Here is a 20,391-nt window from a genome sequence, read left to right as displayed (position 1 = left end):
TGGCACTTCAGTGCAATAGTCCCAGGGTTTGAGTGAGAACTCTGCAGCTCCTCAGCTTCATCCCCATATCCCTGAGGCAGGGGTGGGCAGTCAGGCCAACAGCTGAACAGCAAGGTACTGCTTCAATGGGGCTTCAGAGGCAGGCATGGGCAGGGGGAGAAAAACTGTTGTGGCCATGTGGTGTCTGGAAACAGAAGGGGTGCCACCTCCTCCTTTTCTTTTCCAAAAAATGCAAAATTCCATTGATGACCAGGTGTTTGAAGGATCTGTGGCCCTGCAGAGCTTTTATCTACTGCCATCCTACCCCAACAAGCTTGATAAAGGACACTTACAGTGCTGCTGCAGGATGTTTATTTGGAATCACTGAGCAGGTTGGAAATGGAGTAAAGCTGAAAAACCACATTGCCTGAGTTTTTAAACAGGTGTTTTTCTTCCTTTAGTTGTATCCCTTAATCACTGATCACTCACATTTCGTGCTGCCCTCCCTAATCAGAGCCCACCGTGTGGAACAAGCACCCCTCAGCCCCACAGACATCACAGGGATGGAGCCCTGGTAAAACCCTTCAGTAGGACACACTCTGCCTCAGGACATACCCCAAACCCTCCTGGTTTCCTCAAGCCTCTGGTCTGTGGGCAGGTGGACTCTCACATTCACCTGGTCATGCTCAGAGAGGCCTGGTGAGATTGCAGGTGCTGTCTGAATGAGAAAAAAGTAGCTAGAGTCTTGTATGGCTGTCAAAAATCAACATTTGTGTCTGGCCCTTGGTCTCATCATGCTCTTGAAATAGATCAGCTAATAAATATATTCATAATAAATGTGGGGGTTTTTTTTTCCCAAACCAGGTTCTCATGTGTTTTATCTGCCCTGGGCTATTTATCCACTTTAGTCTACAACTGATTCTTTTTGTTCTTTTGTGAGTAGTTTTTCTATGAGGTGAGAAGGGGTCACTCCATGGACTATCCCAGTGGACATGTGGCTAATCCATTATGGTTTTTTCCAACCTCAAGGTTCCCCCTCTATCCTCTTAGGGCTTTCCCCTCCTTCCCCCACCCAGCATTTACACAGCAGCTGAAAATGGCCATTGTCTTGCCTAATTTTAAACTTCTACAAACGAAGGAAGATCATGACACTGTGCATGTGGCAATTTGCAAAAGGCAGAGGAAAGAAGAGGCTACAATACAGTTGTGTGGCACGCACTTGTCTTTGTGGCTATCAACAACAAAGTGTCAGAAAGAGGCAAGAACATCCTGCCATGCTCTTCTTGCAAAAGGTTTTGCCTCCTGGCATTCTGGGTTTGCAGGGAGAAAGGAGCCATGCCCTGAACAGTGGCTGCTGGAACAACTGCATTGGAGCTGGGCCTAGTTGAGATGTTGGGTTGGGTTTGTTGAGCAAATGCCTGGACTTCTTTCCTGCAGCTCCTAAGAGGGCGAGGGTTGGTCCCAGAGTCACTGGATGCTGGATGGCCCCTGCACTCTCAGAAGAGTCCACATTGTTTCTTCTCGTTCTGCTGCTTCCATTTGGGCATCTGGTAGAACTCGTCCTTGGTCTTCCCAAAGATATCGTGGAAATCGGCATCAGAGAGATAGTACTGCAGCAGGAGAGAGCAAGGACAGGTCAGCTGTGGCTTTTGTAGAGGCTGGGACACCTCCACAGGCTGCATTCCTTCCTCACCATGCCAGTGCTGACCTCTAACTCCTGGCCAACAGCTTCTCTCCAGCTGCCTGTCCTTGTCCCAGTAACTGTTCCTCATCCCACTTCCCAAAGCACCAGGGGAATAAAAGCCTACCAGCCCAAAGGGATGCTCTGGTTTTGAGGATTTGGCATGCTGTGGCTGGAATTTAGTCCCTGCCAATCATTCTATGGCCAGGGCAATTTATAGTCCATCAGAGAAGTTCTGCTGGCCAAAGTTTTGGGGGTTTCTTAGGAAGTGATTCACAGTGAAAGCATCTCCCTCTTGCTCAGTTCCCTCTCCCCAGATATTCCATTGGAAATGTTCACTCCCACTGCTGGAAAGACAGATGGGTTGCAGAGAGCAGAGTCATCAGGGATACCAAGAAAGACCCTGTGGGAAGTGGAGGGTTTTTTCCCTGGCATTGTGGGTAGACGAAAGAGCTCACATACAGCCCAGCTGTAGCCTGTGTCTCTGGCTCTGGGTGTTGGCATTTGCCAGATCTGTTGGGCAAGACATGACTCAAACATGGATTGCAGGGAGTAGAGGGAATCAACCCTGGGCCTCTCCCATCAGCTTGCTTGGACCCAGCTACAGATGTTGCCAAAACCCTTGGGCTGATCAGAAATCTGAGTTGTGTCATTTCTCCTGAAATTACAGATTGTTGAAATGCAAGCTTTCTGTCAAATTTAAAAAAAAAAAAAAAGGAAAAATATCCATTCTGGAAGGAGTTTCAAATGAAAACATTTGCCTACAGCCCAATCAAAAGGCAAATTATGGCTTCATTGTCAGCTGTGCCACCTTGTCCCACAGGAATTCTACTTCGGATTCTCTGTCCTTCCAAGAACAAAGGTTGGGCAAAATGACTCTACCAGAACATTATATATTTTTTAAAAGTTGCTATTTAAAATTCCTTTTTTTTAATCCATAAAAACCAGAATTACTTCATTTAGGGTAAAACCACCACAAGGTGTCCCTATCTATGACAGACAGGTTGGAACTAAGTGATCTTTAAGGTCCCTTCCAACCCAGATTCTGTGAATTTCCTCTCAAGTGAAGCTCTTCCTTTAGATGAGACCTGTGTCCAGCCAGCACCTCCCTGAGCCTGAAGCAGGACTCAGTATTCTAAAGCATTAATACACTCAGCCAATGAGTAAGTTAAGCTACAAAGGCATCAAACCAGCAATGCTGTCACCTCCTTTTTGGTGGGATCCACACCCTCTGGAAGTTCATCCACCGTCCTGTGCATCAGCACCTCTCGGGAGTAAACTGCTTCCCCGTTGGGTACCAGGGAGGGGCTGCTGTTGCTGTTGTAGTTGCTGCTGTTGCTGTTGTAGTTGCTGCTGTTGCCGTAGCTGTTGCTGTCACTGTGGTTCAAGTGGGATTTATACTCCGAGGAAGAATTTGAATTATTTGAACCAGCCAAGGTGGTCACGCTGAGGGTTCTCTTGTTCAGGCTCATGTTGTTAAGGTCCTGACAAACGGAGGAAAACATGTCAAGACAAGATGCTCTGGCAGAGCAAGTTGGGGATTATCCCAGGATTTTTCTCTCTGTTGGGGTTGTGGGGCACTATTTCTGGCACAGACTCTGTAGCTCCAAAGCAGCAAGGAGAAGTCCCAACTAAAGCATTAGTCCAGCACCTCCATAAAGCTACACCTTGATGTTAGGACTGCTAAAAGCACACACTAATGAGAGCTCTTAGAAATAGCTGAGGATACTTACAGCAGTCTCATTCTTCTCAAGATAACATCAGGGGAAGGTACATGTGGGAGGACAGAAGGTGAGATTAGATGTCTACCATGTCTAAAACTTTGAAATTACCTGCATACCCCTCCTTGATGGGCCATCTCTCCTCATCCAAACCTGCCTTCATCCTGACCCTGACCAGGGCAGAACTGACCCTGTGTGACCATCACATTTGGGACTGTTGGGCCCTCATTTCCTCTCTGCTTTGGAGGATACCCCACGGGGCTATGCTATCCTTACCAGGGCACCCTCACCTAGTCTCAGGGGCCCCACCACCACAAACTACTCACACAACTCTTAACTGCACACTCTTACAGCTGCACACAGTTGTGTTTGTTCTGCACTGAAGCAGCTGGACAATGTCCTGCTCACAGATGTGTCTGGACAGGATTGGGAAAGGCACAGGAGGTGTATTTATGGGTTATTTATGGGTTATTTATAACATTTCCCTCTGTTTCCCACAGAGGAGCACAGCTCTGATCCTGACAGCCTGAGGTCCCCATCCCTTCTCTGATCCTGATGTCCTCTCCACTGTGAGAACAGTCTGGGGACATGGTGGTGTTCAAACCAGGTGTTTCCTACTCAACTCACCACTTTGATCTCAGATATGGCCGACACGTCTCCTAAGCTGCTCTTCATCTCCTCATAGGACTTGCCATCCTGAAGGGAAAGAGAGTTAGAATCATAGAATCGATTGGGTTGGAAAAGATCTCCAAGATCATTGAGTCCAGCCCTTGGTCCAACTCTAGTCCATTTACTAGATCATGGCACTCAGCGCCATGTCCAATCTGTGTTTAAAAATCTCCAGGGATGGTGAATCCACCACCTCTCTGGGCAGGCCATTCCAGTTGTAAGAAGTATGGGCTGCATTCAGCTCACACTCGTGGCTACTCCAACAGGGTCAAAAGACCATGAATTTTAAAGTCCAGAGGTGCTCACTGAGGTGGCAGCTGCTGCCTCCTGCACACCTGAGCCCCTGGAATCAGGAGACTATGGGAGAACCTGAGCTTTCCCTTGAAAAAGAAACAAATGGACTTCAGCCTCTGCAGTTGTACAGTAACAGGTGAAAACAGAAAATTTAAAAGGCTTCAGAGAGCAGAAGACAAGTGAAATCATATTTACTGCTGGATTTAAATCTCTTACATTTTAAATAAACCTTGTAGTGCATGAAAATTAGGGACTAAATATTATTCCTTTTCGCCCCTTCCTTGAATCATTTATCTAAATCAACAGATTTTTCAAAGCTTCAATCCCTAACTTCTTATAATTAAGTGCCATGCATTATGAGCTACCTTGTATTTACTAAAGAAACTCCCAAAGGAATACACTGGATATATTGGCAAAGCTCATGGCTGTGTTTTCCTAAGCAACCAGGAGATGTCAGTTCTTAACAGAATCATCCAACAAAGTTTCCCAACAAGAACAAACAACATAAACACATGGACTGCAGAGAAAACAGATTTAGACCCAAAACTGAGCAATGAACACACACCAGATGTTTCTGGGATGTCAACAGTTTGGATGGCTTGTCTGTAGTTGCTGAAGCTGCCTACAGGGGATATTTTTAGAGGCACGTATTTTATGAGCTGTATCCTTGTTTTTCAGCCGTTCCTCAGGAAAAAAAACCTCAAACCCACAAGTTTTGACCTCTGTTCTAAACATCAACATTGTTTTAAGGGTCATTGCTCTGGGAGTTGCTGTCTTCTCTGTCCAGATCCAGATGTCAAGACAGGCTCTCTACTACCACACTGATTATTAAGAAAGATGATGCAAATCCAGATGCAGGAAGTGAAGTATTTCTGTGAGAGTTTTCCTGCAGGGTGAAGTCCTGGGGACCTCCACACTGTTCCAGTGCTCCACCTCTGGGTCCTGGTGGGGCCTTATGCACAGGCCACATGAGCAAATCTCTGCTCCACATTATACTCCTAAAATTATTTGAAGCCTTTGTGTTTAAAAGAGAGAAAGGACTTTTTTTACCCCAGGCATCTCCTGGGGCAAGTTTCCATTTCCATGTAGTAAAGAGCTGATATTTGTAGCTGGTTTGAGAGGAAGGCTCATGTGTAGGTACCAAGGGTGACCTTGCTCAGGAGCTCCTGGGCTCTGATGGGCATTCCACAAACCTGAACATGAGACCTGTCTGCTCACATCTTTCATTTCATCACAGTTTGCCCTTAAAGCTGGGTCATAAATTTTACTCTGTGGCTGCATTTTGAAAAATGAACATTTTTTCCCAATTTTCCTTAAAATGGTTGTGAGCTTCTGTCTTCGCTCTGAACTTTATTTTAATACTCTCAGCCCCAACCCCTTTTTGGTCAAAATCACAAACATGATTTGGAACACTATCTTTTCTCAAAATAAAAATGTGAATATTGTGGATTCAAGCTCATATATTTAAAAAAGCTGCAGTTTCACTGAACAGGTACTTTTTGGTGGTGATGGAGCAGAAGCTGCTCAGGCAGCACCAGGAACGCTTGTCCCTGCCCATGGTGGGAGGGTTGGAACTGGATGATCTTTCAGGTCCCTTCCAACCCAAGCCATTCTATAATTCTGTGATTCTATGAAGCTCAGGACATGTCATAGTGAGGTTTCACTGCGTGTATCATAGAAGAACACCCTTTAAGCACTGCCGAGCACATGTCCACGTGCACCATGGGGCTTTTTCAGCAACTTACACTCCATTTGTAGGGGTCCCAAGCGTTGAACCATCCTGTGAAGTTGAGGGGTTCATAGCCCTGCTTTACCAGGATTATTGGGGTTGCCAAGTCTCTCCCTGCCGGGTGGGTCTTGAGATACTCCTTAGCCGAGGCAATCGCCTCGTTCCTCTCGTATGTGTTGGAGGCTTTGCCAACCCAAAGGAAAATCTGCAAGGAGAGAAGGTGTTGGAGATCAGTGAGTCAGTGGGACCTGTGCAAACACAGCTGTTTGTTCTCCCCTGGCAACAGGAGCAGAGATAAGATTGGAAATGTATTTTCCCAGTAGTCCCTTGTGACTTTGATCCCAGACTTACTCCCAGCCAAGAAAGATTTTGCCTTTGAGACAGGCATAAAGCATAAATATTTCAGGTAACAGCTCCTGTATGTTTCAAGGTAGCTGAACCCTGTCCTTGCATGGATCCAACTCAGAAAGGAAACTCCTGGAGACAGTTCCCCAAAGCCTAAATCAAGTCATCACCATTGGTGCTGGGAAGTGAGGGGAGTGTTTCTGGGTGCCACCAGCTTTTATGAGCTGGCAAAGACTGGAGTAGCTCCAACTCCTCTCACCATGGAGGAAGGCAGGGACCAAGAGTCTTGGTGTCCACCTTTCTGAAGCAGGGCTGGCAATGCTGCCTCCCTCAGTTGGACTGGATGTGCATCCAAGCACCATGAAGGGTTTGGCGGTGGGACAGAAGGCATATTGCCCCTGGTTTCACACTGAATGATGGGTTCAAACCAATTAAAGCCATAACCTGTCTGAAAACATGTCTGGGGGAAGGGAAGGGGGATCTGTGCTGACCTCTTCCCATGTGTCCAGCAGCATGACATCATCTTCATCCAGATCCTCCTGGCAGAAGCCCACCACCTCTGTCATGATGAATCGACCTGTCTGGTTGGAGCACTCGAAGAGGCGAGGCTGGTAGTGTGTGATCTGCTCTTGGAACCTTCCTCATGCATGGCAGAGCAAGAAAAAGCAAGAGAGATGGAAATCTTTCCCTTGTGGCTTATTGCAGGGCCTGATGCTACTTGTCATGGCATGGAAGGACAGGATGGAACACTCATCAGGAGATTCTTGGACCATTTTAATGATTTTTAAAGGTAACTGTTTCTCTACCCAAAGAGGACAAAAGCAGGTGAGACTGATGTGAGGTGAAAGCCATATGAGGTCACCTGGTTGCAAAGGAACCCATCACCTGCCCAGAGGACTGGAGAAATCCAGGTTGTTCAAAAGCAGATTTAGTCTCATGGATCTTCCAGGGCTGCCCCAAAAGGTAATAATGGCTGGAAATGGAGCATGTGGCTCCTGTAGCCCTTATGGTGAGACATGGGAGGGGTTTACTGTGAGGAAAGTAGAATGTAGCACACCCTTGTCTGCAAGGTTTGGATCTGTAGCTCCTACTTCACAGAAGGCCTGACCCAAAATCTGGGAAAGAGACCAAGGTTTTGGTGATATTCTGACCTTGTGCTCCCTTTAGTGAGGGCACTGTATCAAAGTTCTGATCCCTTGCTTGATGGTCCCTGGCCAGGCCCAGAGGAACAAGCAGGTCACTGTTACCTCTTTTCACTGGCATAAGGTGCTTTGCCTCCCAGAGCTTCCCAGAACTCTGCTGGCTCTTGGCCTTCCAAAATGGTGTGCCTGTCCCGTCTGGAAACGATGTCAGCTACCATTTTGGCCATCTCCCGCTCGTCTCCGCTGCATCCCTGTGTGCAGAAGGTAAGATTGAGGTGGAGTTAGGGACACACTGGCAAAACTTTTAGACCTGCTTGATTGCTTTTGAACTGGTGACTCAGAATCCATTTTCACTCTTTAAAGGGACAGTCAGTGCAGCCTTTGGCACATAGAGCAACACTCACAGACTGACAGAATGGGTTGGGTTGGAAAGGACTTTAAAGTTCATCTTGTTCCAACCCCCTGCCATGGGCAGGGACACCTTTCACTAGACCAGGTTGCTCAAAGTCCCATCCAACCTGGCCTTGACCACTTTCAGTGATGGGGCAGCCACAGCTTCTCTGACAATCCTTCTGCTTTGATTTGATGCACCATCTCATCCCAAAACATATGACTAAAACAGGATAAATGAATATGCTCTCATCCTGGCTTATGTCGTACAGTTGGGGAAGTTGGGATGTTTTATTCAGCTTGAAGTAGTATGAACACCTAAAGGATGGGTTAACTCTGTTAATGCTGATCCTTCACAGATGGAGCCTTCTCCTCAATGCACCTTTCTCATGCAATCATAGAATCATTAAGGTTGGAAATGATCTCCAAGATCATCAAGTCCAACAGCCAAGCCAGCACCACCACTATGTTCACCACTAAACTGTGTCCTTAAGTGCCACAACCACATTTTTTGAATACTTCCAGAGGTGGTAACTCCACCACTTCCCTGGCCAGCCTCTTCCAATGGCTGACAACCCTTTCTATGAAGAATTTTTTCCTAATATACAATATAAACCTCCCCTGGTGCAACTTGAGGCCATTTCTCAATTGAATTAATGAGTCATCTGCTCAAAGATTCACCTCCACAGCTCAGTGGATGTAGGAGACTCAAGCCCTACATCAGCAATTTTGGATTCCTTCAGCCATCATCCCTGGCCTGCAGACTCACCTTCCCACACCACAGGTAGCAGACTTGGCTGGTGGTCAGCAGGAAGACATCATTGGAGTTGAGGGAGGAGGCTCGGGCTGGAACCTCGGTGGCCTTTGTGTTCACCTCATCTGTGCCCCTCACCTGGAAGAGGCGGATCGCTGGCTCGGGAGCGCTTTCCTGAGCGCGGCTCGTGCCGCCCTGCAAGGGAACAGAGGAAGGATGGTGCTCAGAGGTGAGGGGGACACACAGATCCTGGGTGTCACTGACTTGAGGAAGGCTTTTGGGTTCACAACCCTCCCCACTGCTCCAATGATGGACCATGGTCCTGCACTGAGCGGGTGGGAAATCCAGGTATTGCCTGGTTCCACATTTCTCCCTGATTACTGAGTCTTGATCAGCTTCCATCAAGATGCTGAAGTTCAATGTGAGCAGATCAGTGTCTGTAAAGCATTTGCCATGCAAACTGGGCAAGGCTGGTGGACTTTGACTTCCAGCTGTGCTCATCTTAGCTCAACACCTGCCATGGAAGTCCTGTGGTGGGACCAACACTGAGAGCTGAGATAATCCCTCTCTTCCACAGCCATCTGCAGTGTCTCCAACACAGATGTCAGCAGCCAAAGCAACAAGTGATGTGGATAAGTAGTTAATATGATACAATTCAGGGAGGGACAATTTGAATTGTCTAACGCTGTTTGTAGGATATTTTGAAGGATCCTCTCTGGACAGCACTATCTGTCAGTCACAGAATGATTGCCTTATTCTAACTCTGCAGAGTATTTTGGGATAGAGTTCTAGAGTTCTATGAGAACACACATCAGTGCTAGACCTCAGGGGTGGACAGTGGAGTCTGGATCAGTCCAGGACAGTGTTTACACAAATGGTGTTCAGACTACTCAGGAAGCACTAGGAATGTTCCACCTTTCCATCTGCCAGCCCGTGGAGATCTGGCAAGCTCCTTCCATGAATATCATCCCATTTTTTTTTCTGGATTATTTCCCGTGCAGCTGCCAAGCCATGACTGGTACTTCCCTTGCCTACACTGACAAGGCCATGTTACCTCATAGATGACCAGCCTGCCCTTGAAGATGGCCAGGAAGTGTCTGGGCTCCTTGCCCATCGTCACCCGCACCTGCACAGCCTCATCCCCGTATTTCTTGTCCAGCTCGATGGCATTGAGGGCACAGGCAGTGATTTCATCCACGGAGGCGTGGCGGCCCTGGGGGACAGAGAGGTGACACAGCCAGTGGGATGAGATGGAAGGTATAAACCTCTTCACAATGTAACATCTTGCCAGTTCCAAGCATGGAATATCAGAGTTAAAACTCCCAGATATTTAAATTTCATTTGCATTCTGGTTTTGTAGACTTTAGCATCCCGTTTTTCAAGTTTCTCTCTGCATTCCAGGGGAGGGAAATGTACTTAAAAAAGGAAAGTAGAGACATTTATATACCCATGAAACTTCACGAACTGAGGCTTTAAGGGACAGTCTGACTCCAGAGTTTGACCTGAGCATTGAAAACCCCACAATCCTTCACTCTGTCTGGCTTTTCTGGTTCAGTCTCATGCTTGGGATCAGTGTACAGGCTGCCTACAAAGCACGGCCTGGGATATTTGGAATGGACAACTGATGAGCAAAAGGTGTTTGAATTCTTCTGGATGCTTGAGTTGGGATTTTTCTGTGCCACTGCTTCCCTCAGTTTTAGGCTTCTGTAGCAGGCACTGGACAGTCCCTTCTGCTCTGGTTTGACCTACCTGCCACATGTAGAGGACATAGTGGGGCCTGCCTGATCTCAGGTATGTGTACAGGACCAGGTAGCAATCACCCCCATAGAACTGCCCATATGTCTTGGGATTCACTGGCTGCATTTGCAAGTCCTCAATCCTCCACACCTGGGGAAAGAAACATCTTGGTGAGCAGCAGTGGAGTCAAGGTGAAGACAGAGCACAGCCCCTTTACTAACAGACCACTGAAGCTTCAGGCCATTCCCTGGTCACCAGAGAGATCATTGCCTGCCCCTCCACTTCCCCTTGTGAGGAAGCTCTAGACTGCCATGAGGTCTATCCTTAGTGTCCTCTTTTCTAGGACAAGTGATGTTTGGTAACACACTAATTACTGCATGCTCTGTCAGAAAAAGGAGCTCTCTCACCTCGACTTCCCCAGATGCATCGTCGACCATCCTCTGCTCAGCAGCCAGCTCTGGCCTGGCGTGGAGCTGAGTGGTGTCAAACTTCACCTGCTCCACCTTGGCTGTGTGCACCAGCAGAATAAAAATAAGAACCCAGTGAATGCACAATAACAGAGCAACCCTCCACACCACCCTCACACACAATTGTTATAAATGTCACGAAAAATTGGCCTAGGGTTGCAAGAATCCAGCCTTGCCACCAGTAAACCAGTGTTGATTTTGGAATATGCAAGAGCTCACATACTTCAGTGTTGACCTGTTACAGTCTGGAATTGTCCATATAGTGTGTTCCAGTGATGACTGGCTGTTGAAAGTATTAGTTGTCTCCTGACTGAAAATTGATAATTGTTCTCCAAATCTATAAATATTTCCCTCCTTTTAAAAAGTTGGTTTCAGAAAGAAAATGCCTACATTTCTCCAGCTCTTATTAAAGAAAGAAAGTATTTAAGAACAGCACAGAAAGAAACAGAGGTGAAGAGAAAAGAGGGAACTTGCAAGGGAATGAGATTTATGGCTCTCAAGCTGTTATTGATGGAGATGTTCAGCATCTCTGTCATCTTCCTATCATTCATCAGCAGGTTCTCTGTGGTATTGTTTGCTCTTTGGGTTAATGCATTGTCATATTCACTTCAGCAGAGTGATAATACATTGTTTAAATACAGCATCAATCCACTGATGTCAGGAGAGTCTTGGATGGATGCCAGTGTAAATAAAATCAGAATGTTGTTCAACAGTTCCTTATCAGGGTCAACATTAGCCCTTTATAACAAAAATTCGGAAGTTCTGCAAGTGTGAAATTTGCATACAATTTTTCAAAGGGGAGTGACTGTCTGCCAACATTTACATTCAGAGTAAGTGACAGTTTGGTTCATACAAGAAGCCTCAGCAGTTCTGAATGTTGCTCAGTTGATGAATCCTTTGCATCTACTGAAGAAAGATGGAACACACAAGGCAAGAGAAGAATGTGCACTATATTTTCAAGATACTGAAGGCAGGAGATAGTTGATGTGAATCCTGTTCCCTCAGCATTTACTTAGCTCAGGAAGGAAAGACAAATCCAGGACCAATGTGCTCACCAATTTTGCCAGTAGTGTAGACTTTGCCCAGTCCTTGAGTTTCGTTCTTTTCCGTCCACCTCTGGAAGAGCTGTTTGAACATGGCTGACTCTGCCCCATCATTGATCACTTCAACGTTGGTGGATGCAGGATAGCCTTTGGCTTGGATAAAACCCTAGTGGGGTTGAAAAAGTCATTACTGGGACACAGCAAGCTTTTTACAGATGAGGAAAAAAGGGATGTGAGAAGAGGGATGTGAATCTGAGCCAGCCCTGAGAGTGAATGTCCCTCACTGGACCCAGTGTCTTGAGTAAGGGCAGGACTGACCCCAAAACTTGCATTCAGACTTACAAACAGAGGTGACTGCAAGCTCTCGCTGTAGTATCCACGTTTGTGTCCTTGGGGTCTGAACTCTGCTCCTGGAGGCTGATCACTTGGGTGACATCCTAAAATAAATCTCTACATGGCACCTGAGTCTTGAAGAAACCTCACTCGATGGGTGTAATGGAAAGCCCCCTCCTCTATCTCAGATAGCTCCAGCGATGGCCTCTGGTGATGGATTGAGGAGTGAAGAGGCAGGAGCAGTGATGGGTGTACGTGACCCAAGAGCCTAATTCAGTTCTTTGCTTTTCTCCAAACTTTTTGTCCCTCTCTAAACCAGAAGGACTGTCCTCTCTGTAGCATGATAGAGAGCATGCAAGACAAGGAGTGAAGGGATGGAGGCAGCTCAGCACCCCAGAGCAGGAGGTGTGTTCTGAAGGGACCAAACACTCAGAAATATTTTTTCTTATTTTTTTTCCCCTAAAACCACATTATTTTTTGCAACAGTGCTACTATTGAGTTAGAAGACTTCTTCAACAGAGATGCTTGATAGAAGAAGAGAAGGAAGGAAATGGTCTGTGTTCTGGCACAATGCCAGTTCAGTTTTGGGAACTGCCCTTGTGTTTATCTTAGTAGGCTCCAGGATGACCCAAGATACAGTGCTGACAACCACAGTTCAGGGAAGGAGCCTGACTGTGGCTTTCTGAGCATTCATCCTCTGCTGTGAATACTGCAGCCACACACCACACCCAGGGGAAAGCAGAGCAGATGGTCTTCCCAATCCTCCCACCTGCCACACTGAAAGAAAGAGATATCTTTTGTTCTACATGTGTAGCTCAGGGCCAGAATTTGCAGAGCTGACTGCCTCCTGGAAAGAGCTTGAGTTAAGGAGCACAGAGGACAGGAAGACGAGTTTTAAGATGTTTTTTTAAGGTTTTCTTCTCTGAGACAATAGGTGCAATCTATATTGAAGCTGTGTGTCTCCAGGTAGGACCTTACTGAATGTGGAACCACTGAAGTTCAGCATCTCCTGGTTAGATCTCATTGAAGATGAAGCCATTTGTGGTCTTCCCATAATAAATAATTAAACAGATAATTGAAAGCTAAGTTTCCTCATAACCTTCAATTCAACATGCCAACTTGTAAAAAAATACCAAATGTCTTACTTGCCCAGGCTCCCTCAAGGCTATTTTTTAATGAGATGAAGAGCTGAGGCATGATCTGACAGAAAATAACCACATGACAGCTTGTCTGGAGGGGCCAGGGCACTGTGCTGGTGTGCTCTACCTCCTCACGAGCCCTGGTCCTGCCTCAGGGGGGCCAATCTGAATCAACAGCTGCTGATAGTTGGTTAAAACTTGGATGTAATAATGCCAAGGTCATGGGTTCAATCCCCTGTGTGGGCCATTGACTTAAGAGTTGGACTTGATGATCCCTGTGGGTCCCTTCCAGCTCAGAATAGTCTGTGATTCTGTGATCATATGGTCTGTGATCTGTTCTCACCCAGTGCAAGAGCCGCATATCACCCTCAAATTCACACACAGAACCTGAGCCCAGCCCCATTGGTGGTGTGAAACAGGTGTTATTACCTGTAATGGACTTGCAGATGAGGCCTATAGCCCTACATAAACGGTTTGGCTTTTCCAGAGTCCAGCTAAGGAACTTCCCCACTGATTTATCCAAGACATTACTCTTGGTTGGTGACACAAGAGATGCCTCTTGGGGTCAGAGCAGCATCCTGTGCTGCCTGGGACAGTGGCACCAGGAGCTGCCGTTCAGTGAGCAAACATGAGCTTGGTGGCTCATGTCCTCAGTGTGACCCCTTCTCCCCAGCAGCCACAATATTGGGCCATGGATCTCAGAGAGCATAAAAGAGCTCCTTTGATATCTGTCTATGCACCTTTTGATCATGAATTTGTCTAATCCCATCTCAAACCTGCTGATACTCTCTGACTCCACCATCTCTTGAATCAAAAAATTCCAGAAGTTCACTATTTGCCATGTAACAAAGTATTTTATGCTTTTCTTTTTGTTTGTTTAACGAATTTCTTCCTTGTTTTAGTGCCAGGCTTTAGTTCTAGCACAATTTGATGACTAACAATTTCGTGTTTGCGTCATCATGCCTCCCTTAGACATTTAACTTCTGTTTCTGTTATTGCACAGGCCAGCTCCCCAAACCTACACTTAATTGTAATTAGTGGTCACATCTAGATCAGCACATATTAACCTCCCACGGCACTGTTTGCATGATATTACAACTCACCACAGCTCGAGTGAAGGCTGCTTTTTTCTCTTCTGGGCTGGAGGCTTTTCCTCTCCAGACGTAAATTTTGAAACCACCTTGGTCTAAAATGTAGCAGTCCTGAGGTGAAACGGAAAAAACAGAAACCAGAAAAAACAGACGTGAAATGTCTGTGCAGGCAAAGGACATTTGTAGCCTACTCAGGTTGGATCCTTCTGGAAAATTTAAGTTAGATGTGGATCTAGCTCGTTTCCCTGCCTTGCAGAGCTCTAACCCTGCAACCATTAGCAAAGGGAACAGGATGGATTTATAAATGCTCTACACCAACCCTACAAGGCAGGAGTTCATGGGTACACTGACTTTGTGAGCACACCTGACCCAGGCAGGTGAGTTTCAATTGTGATGAGATAAAATAAACATTTTTTTTAAGTATTGCTCCAAACTGGCTCTTACTGTCTCATTGGAGATGTTCTCAAACCAACAGAAATGCCCTAAAAGGAACCTGAAGTATAAGTAGAACCAGGAGAAGTATAAGCTATAGGACAAGGGGGCACGGGCTCAAGCTCTGTCAGGGGAAATTTAAGTTGGAGATCAGAAAAAATTCTTTCCAGAGAGAGTGCTCAGGCATTGGAAAGGCCTGCCCAGAGAGGGGGTGGATTCACTGTCCCTGAAGGTTTTCAAACTGAGATTGGACGTGGCACTGAGTGCCATGATCTGGTAAAGGGACTGGAGCTGGACCAAGGGTTGGACTTGATGATCTGGGAAGTCTTTTCCAACCCAATCCATTCTATGATTCTATGATTCTATTTAAAAATATCACCCTCAACCTGCTGTGCTTCAGCACTGCTCCTGGTGGTGCTCATTTATGCCAAATCTGCTAACAGAGGAGCAGGAAAAGTCCAATAAACCTCTTCACTATGACTATTTTGTGTCCCTGACCTAGAGCTAAAACTGCTGCATTTCTGTGAACACAGCAGAATCCCAGACACAAAGGGGATGCTGAGGTGTCTGCTGAGCCCATCTGCAGGGAGCTGGTGCTCCAAACACACTGTGTGACCAAAGGCTTCTCATTTTCAAACCAAGCTTTGAAAAGAAAAATGAAGGGTCCTTATGCTTGCAAAGGGAGAGTGAGATTTAGCAAGGCTGACATCAGGGCAAAGAAGAGAAGAGGAACCTTGCAGCACAATGCTGTTTTGGGATAGGCTGGTTTGCACTGCAGAGAATTAAGAGTGAGCAATTCTCTGCCAAATTTCAGTCAGAAGGAAAATTGTCTGTTTTCTGAAAGCCCTTGCACAGAGGGTCTGTAAGGAATTTCTGTTCAGGGTGGGTGACTGAGACCAGCCACCTGCTACAGCAGGTAAACGTATCTCTCTGGTTTTGTGAGCAGAGTATTTATTTGCTCTGGATTCAGCAGAGGGAAGGCTACCCCTGAACATCAGGTATTAAGAAGCCCTGATTCCAACTGAATTTATTCCTGGCATGCAGCTCTCTTTCACTCTGATTGCCAAGACAATATAATACTTGGCTGAGAGCATCCATTTGCCATCTCTTGCTGGAACAGCTTCAACACACCACCCGTCTCTGGCTGCTGAGATTGTAGTAGGGCTGAGCTGTCCTAACCCAACATCAGGGCTAAACTGGCCTAATGATGGAAGGAAACAGGTTATGCCATTGAAACAGGTACTCAGCTGAAAACAAAGTGAGCCACAGCATCCTTTTCCCTCTGTAAAGGCCTCTGGGTTTCTCTCACCTCGTGCTGGAGCAGATCCTGTGTCAGGGGCCGCGTGGCAATCTCCTGAACCACCAGGTCATTGTCCTTCTCATACACACTGAAAGACACAGTAACCAAGCACAGTCAGGCTTCACAGTGCTCAGTGTGAGGAAGGAAGGGGTTTGGAGCACATCCCTGGACTTACTGGTAGAGCCGGACGTTTGCTTTCTGCAGCTCATCCGCCTTTGTGTCCGGGATGGCATCCCGAAGCTCCCCATGCCTCTCGCCCAGCACCATCCTCATGATCTGCATGAGGTCTGGGGAGTCCTTCTCATTGTCAATGATGCCAATCTGGGCACGGCCACCCCTCTCACTGTCTCTGATGCTTCGAGCCAGAGCCAGACCCTGCACACAGATCAGAGTGGGTAAGTCCTGACACAGACAACAAACTCACTGCCCTACACCCTGAGTAATGACTGAGCCCAAGCCCCATGACCAGAGCCCCTGAAGCTGCTGGTGCCCTCCAAATTTAGCTGTTATAGAAACAGATGTATCTGTAGTGTCTGATTATTAACTAACTCATAGGAAAATATTGCTTATTATAGTTGCTAGATGTTGCTCCCTCAGGGCACAGGCGTGTGGGAGCCACAACTGGTGCTGCCTGTGTGTGTGACTGTACATAAGCAGCTCCAGGGGTCTTGTGGGATGGTCTGGAAGAGAGATGAGCACACAGGCTGAGGACAATGAGGCAGGATGCTGCAAAGCTGCAGGTCTCCACGTGCCCCACAGTGACATTTTACATTTACTGTTTCAAGTGTTCAAAAAACATGGATGTCTTCTGTGAAAAAAGCAGCGTGAAATGTCAAGCAACTAATTAGGCTGAAATCTCTGTTTTCCATTAAATTATTTTTTTTCCATGACTCTTACTGCAACAGCCTTGAAAGGTGACTCTGTTTATTAGACATAGGAAATGGCCTGCTTGAGGCTTGAGATGAACCCAGCAGCCACCCCTCTACCTGCCCCCCTCCTCTGTTGAGCTGCTTTATCTCTTCTCCATTATCCATAGGATCCTCCCTTTTAGCCATTGTGCCCTGAAAACTCACATTCCCTGTGAGGATTCCTCCTCTCCTAGCTCATCAGGGGAACCACGAGCAGACCAGACCCATCTGCCTTTTAATGTTATAATGACAAGCTGTGAGTTTGGCCACAAGCTTTGCTGATGACCCATTGACATATCTTGCTTTGTTACATCTCTGTATCTTGGTTCCTCAATCAGTAAAATAAGGATAATGATGCCTTTGCAAAGCACCTTAAGAGTTATGGATCTGGCCCATCAGCACCTGGGTTATGTATTCCTGCTTGTCTCATACTGACCAAGCTGGAATTCCCTGTGATGCTGTAAACAAAAAATTAAAATTAATCTACCCCAGGGGTAGTCAGTGCAGCTAAACCTACCGGTGTCACTGACTTTCTAATCCTATGTCATGCAAACTACAGGGCACAGAGGGATGGAGATGGACCTCCCTAGAGGGAACTGGATGTCCTTCTGGGGCCAGAGCTAGTGATGTGCTACAGCTGTCTGTGAAACCCAAGCTGAGGCCAGATCTCAATCAGAGCAAAGCACTTCCCTGGGCCTCTAAAATGAACAGATGAGCAAGTAGAAGATTTATCATTATTTTCTCTGTTCATCTCTGTATTGCTGCTCTTCCTAAGATTTTTACTGTGTAAACACTGAGCACTTTTTCTCTATTTTTTCCCCTCCAGGCATCAAAAAATACCACTGGTAAACTAAGTGGCTTTTGCCTGCACTCACCCTGGATTTCTCAGCAATGCTGCAGCTGGGTCCATTCCACTGAATCAGCACCTTCCCAAGGTCCAGCAAGAAAACATCACCCTTATTGAAACTGTCCCAGGAAAGTGCTACCTGCCACAAGAAAACATTTTGCAAACTGAGGAAGACAATGAGAGCTGCAGGTGACAAGTCACAGCCACTGCAAACCTGTCCCTGGGATGTAAGAACAAGTTTGCAATGACATTCTCATCCCTCTGGCAGTCAGGTGTTCACTGAGCCCAAGGGCTTCTCTCATGGCAATACCAAACCCCTGAGTGAGCTCATGAATACCATCCTGAAGTACAAGTCCTTGAGCAGAGATGAGATACCCAGCAGGAAAACCTGGCTGAAAACAGGTGTAGGAGAAGAGGCAAGGAGAAATGATCCATAAGAAGAAAAGGATCTTTTCCTTACCTCTGTGGCTGACACATGCTTCTTGCCCTTGACGTGAAGAAGACGCTTGATGTTGTACATGTTGGTCTCCACATGCTTAAATCCTGAAGCCACCCCTCCCTTCTTGTAGCTGTTGTGAAGCAGAGAATGAAGAGTTAGAGCCAGTTAGAAAATACCTTCCTCTCTCTCCTCTGAGAGCATCTTGAGTTTTGTGTGACAGCTAAAAGATCAAGAACCAAAATAACCTCAAAGTCCTGAAAATGGAATGTCAAAAGCTCTCACAGTTGCCTCACTGTGCTTTTCATGGTCCTTGGCCAGACCATGACTTCTCATGGTGTCCCTCTGCCTCTTATGGGTGTTGTGCTGATGCTGTGCATACAGTTACAGAATCATAGAATTGTTTAGGTTGGACAAGACTTTTAAGATCAATTCCAAACTTTAAACATCTTGGGAGAAGATGAACGGGCAGGTCAGGGGTGGCAATGAAAGCATAACACAACCAAACTAAAAATCCCATTAATCAGGGCAGTGGCATCTCAGAACTGAAATAATGCACAAACATTGAATTAAAATAGGAAGCAGACTTTGCAGAAAACAAATGCTGTGATAAAATTCAGTTTTCTTCAAAATATTTATTCTGTTTAAGTAGCTGGGATAGGAAATTGTTGCCACAAACAGAACAAAATTGTAAACAGGTACTTCCATCCTTGTTCTTCCATCCTTGAATACACACTTTGCAACAGCCACTGTTAGCACTTACTGCCTCATTGTACAGTGCCATCCCCTCCCTTCTGTGCAACTTCACACAATCACATCATGAGAGGACACAACCCCCCAAGGAAGTCCCAGAATCTTTTTAATAGGTTTTAGGTAAGTCTAAGTCACTTGCACGTATGCTAGACCACTTTAAAAACAGATCCATTGTTCCTATTTTCATGCTACAGTAATAATTGACATGATATAATTGCCATTTATGAGAGAAAAAGAAACAATTGCCGTTTACAGTTTTTGCCATGTGGGTAATATTTGTATTTTATCACAGCTTGGAAGAGACTGGCAAATGTGGTCAGATGTGTGAGTGACTCACAGCACTTTAGACTTGTTTGGCACAGTTTAAGATACCCACAGAAGGATGCTCTGGTGATTAGTCCACCTGTCAAGATGTGGAAAGAGGTTGCTTCCATTTCTCACTCTGCCTCAGACTTCCTAACTGACCACAGGGATGTGGTTTAGACCACGACCAAGTCCAACTTATAATGATTTCAGAAGCAAACAGGTTGCCAAATAGACTGTTTTTAAAACCTGACCTTCAGTCCCTCATTGTTCCTTACTCATCTTTAAGATGAAGGTAAAAGGACTTTTCTGTCTCAGGAAAAGTACTGAGGAAACTCATGAGAGGTGCAGAAGACAGAGGTTTCAAAAGTCAGACTGGGATGAAGATATTGACTCAGGATGGGTTTTCTTCAGCTGTTTAAAATCAAGGCATTTAGGCTGTTTACTGCCAATGAAGGTCCCCCTGGAGGACAGTTACTGGAGTTCTTCCAAAAGCCCAGAGTGACCAAAGACCACAAGGTTGGATTCTTTTAGATGACAGAAGGTCAGAATCAAACCTTCCTTCCACTACAGGAATATTACTCCCAGTATGAGCCAAACCAGCACTTCACCTCAAGGTGGATATTAGTCTGAAGTGCCCTGAATGGGCACTTTAAAGTGTGTGGAGGAGAGAAAGGAAGGCCCAAGGGTGAGCAAGAGGGAGGTTAAGATGCAATTACTGCAAACATCTGGGGAAATGACCAGTAGTGACACGATTCCAGACCGAATGTCTTAAATAATTCTTTCAAAATGGGAAATTTTTGTTCTGAATTTTAACCAGCTTTAGTGCTGGCCAGCATTTTTCAGATTTTTGAAACGCTCATGTCTCTGAGATGAAGAGAAGCAGAGGGAACCCCAG

At 46.1% G+C, this 20,391-nt stretch overlaps 1 protein-coding gene across 1 annotated transcript in view; it reads right to left on the bottom strand.

The window, feature by feature from the left end:
* Nucleotides 1-334: 334 nt before the first annotated feature.
* VILL (villin like) overlaps nucleotides 335-20,391 on the bottom strand; it is a 36,549-nt gene continuing 16,492 nt past the window's right edge. Inside the window, exons 5-20 of the mRNA XM_071560743.1 lie at nucleotides 18,462-18,570; nucleotides 18,030-18,140; nucleotides 16,422-16,621; nucleotides 16,256-16,334; nucleotides 14,527-14,625; nucleotides 11,964-12,117; nucleotides 10,849-10,949; nucleotides 10,454-10,591; nucleotides 9,759-9,917; nucleotides 8,720-8,899; nucleotides 7,666-7,811; nucleotides 6,910-7,054; nucleotides 6,090-6,278; nucleotides 4,009-4,077; nucleotides 2,866-3,144; nucleotides 335-1,589 (exon numbers count right to left, since the gene is read on the bottom strand). Of these exons, the coding sequence (XP_071416844.1) occupies nucleotides 1,476-1,589; nucleotides 2,866-3,144; nucleotides 4,009-4,077; nucleotides 6,090-6,278; nucleotides 6,910-7,054; nucleotides 7,666-7,811; nucleotides 8,720-8,899; nucleotides 9,759-9,917; nucleotides 10,454-10,591; nucleotides 10,849-10,949; nucleotides 11,964-12,117; nucleotides 14,527-14,625; nucleotides 16,256-16,334; nucleotides 16,422-16,621; nucleotides 18,030-18,140; nucleotides 18,462-18,570 (2,272 nt within the window). The 3' untranslated portion in view covers nucleotides 335-1,475. The remainder of the gene's footprint in view (nucleotides 1,590-2,865; nucleotides 3,145-4,008; nucleotides 4,078-6,089; nucleotides 6,279-6,909; nucleotides 7,055-7,665; nucleotides 7,812-8,719; nucleotides 8,900-9,758; nucleotides 9,918-10,453; nucleotides 10,592-10,848; nucleotides 10,950-11,963; nucleotides 12,118-14,526; nucleotides 14,626-16,255; nucleotides 16,335-16,421; nucleotides 16,622-18,029; nucleotides 18,141-18,461; nucleotides 18,571-20,391) is intronic.

Source organism: Pithys albifrons, chromosome 7 (assembly GCF_047495875.1).
Source record: "Pithys albifrons albifrons isolate INPA30051 chromosome 7, PitAlb_v1, whole genome shotgun sequence".
In the NCBI taxonomy this organism is placed as follows: Eukaryota; Metazoa; Chordata; class Aves; order Passeriformes; family Thamnophilidae; genus Pithys; species Pithys albifrons.
Note: the sequence above shows the minus strand (reverse complement) of the source record. Positions and strands in the feature narration are given on the sequence as shown.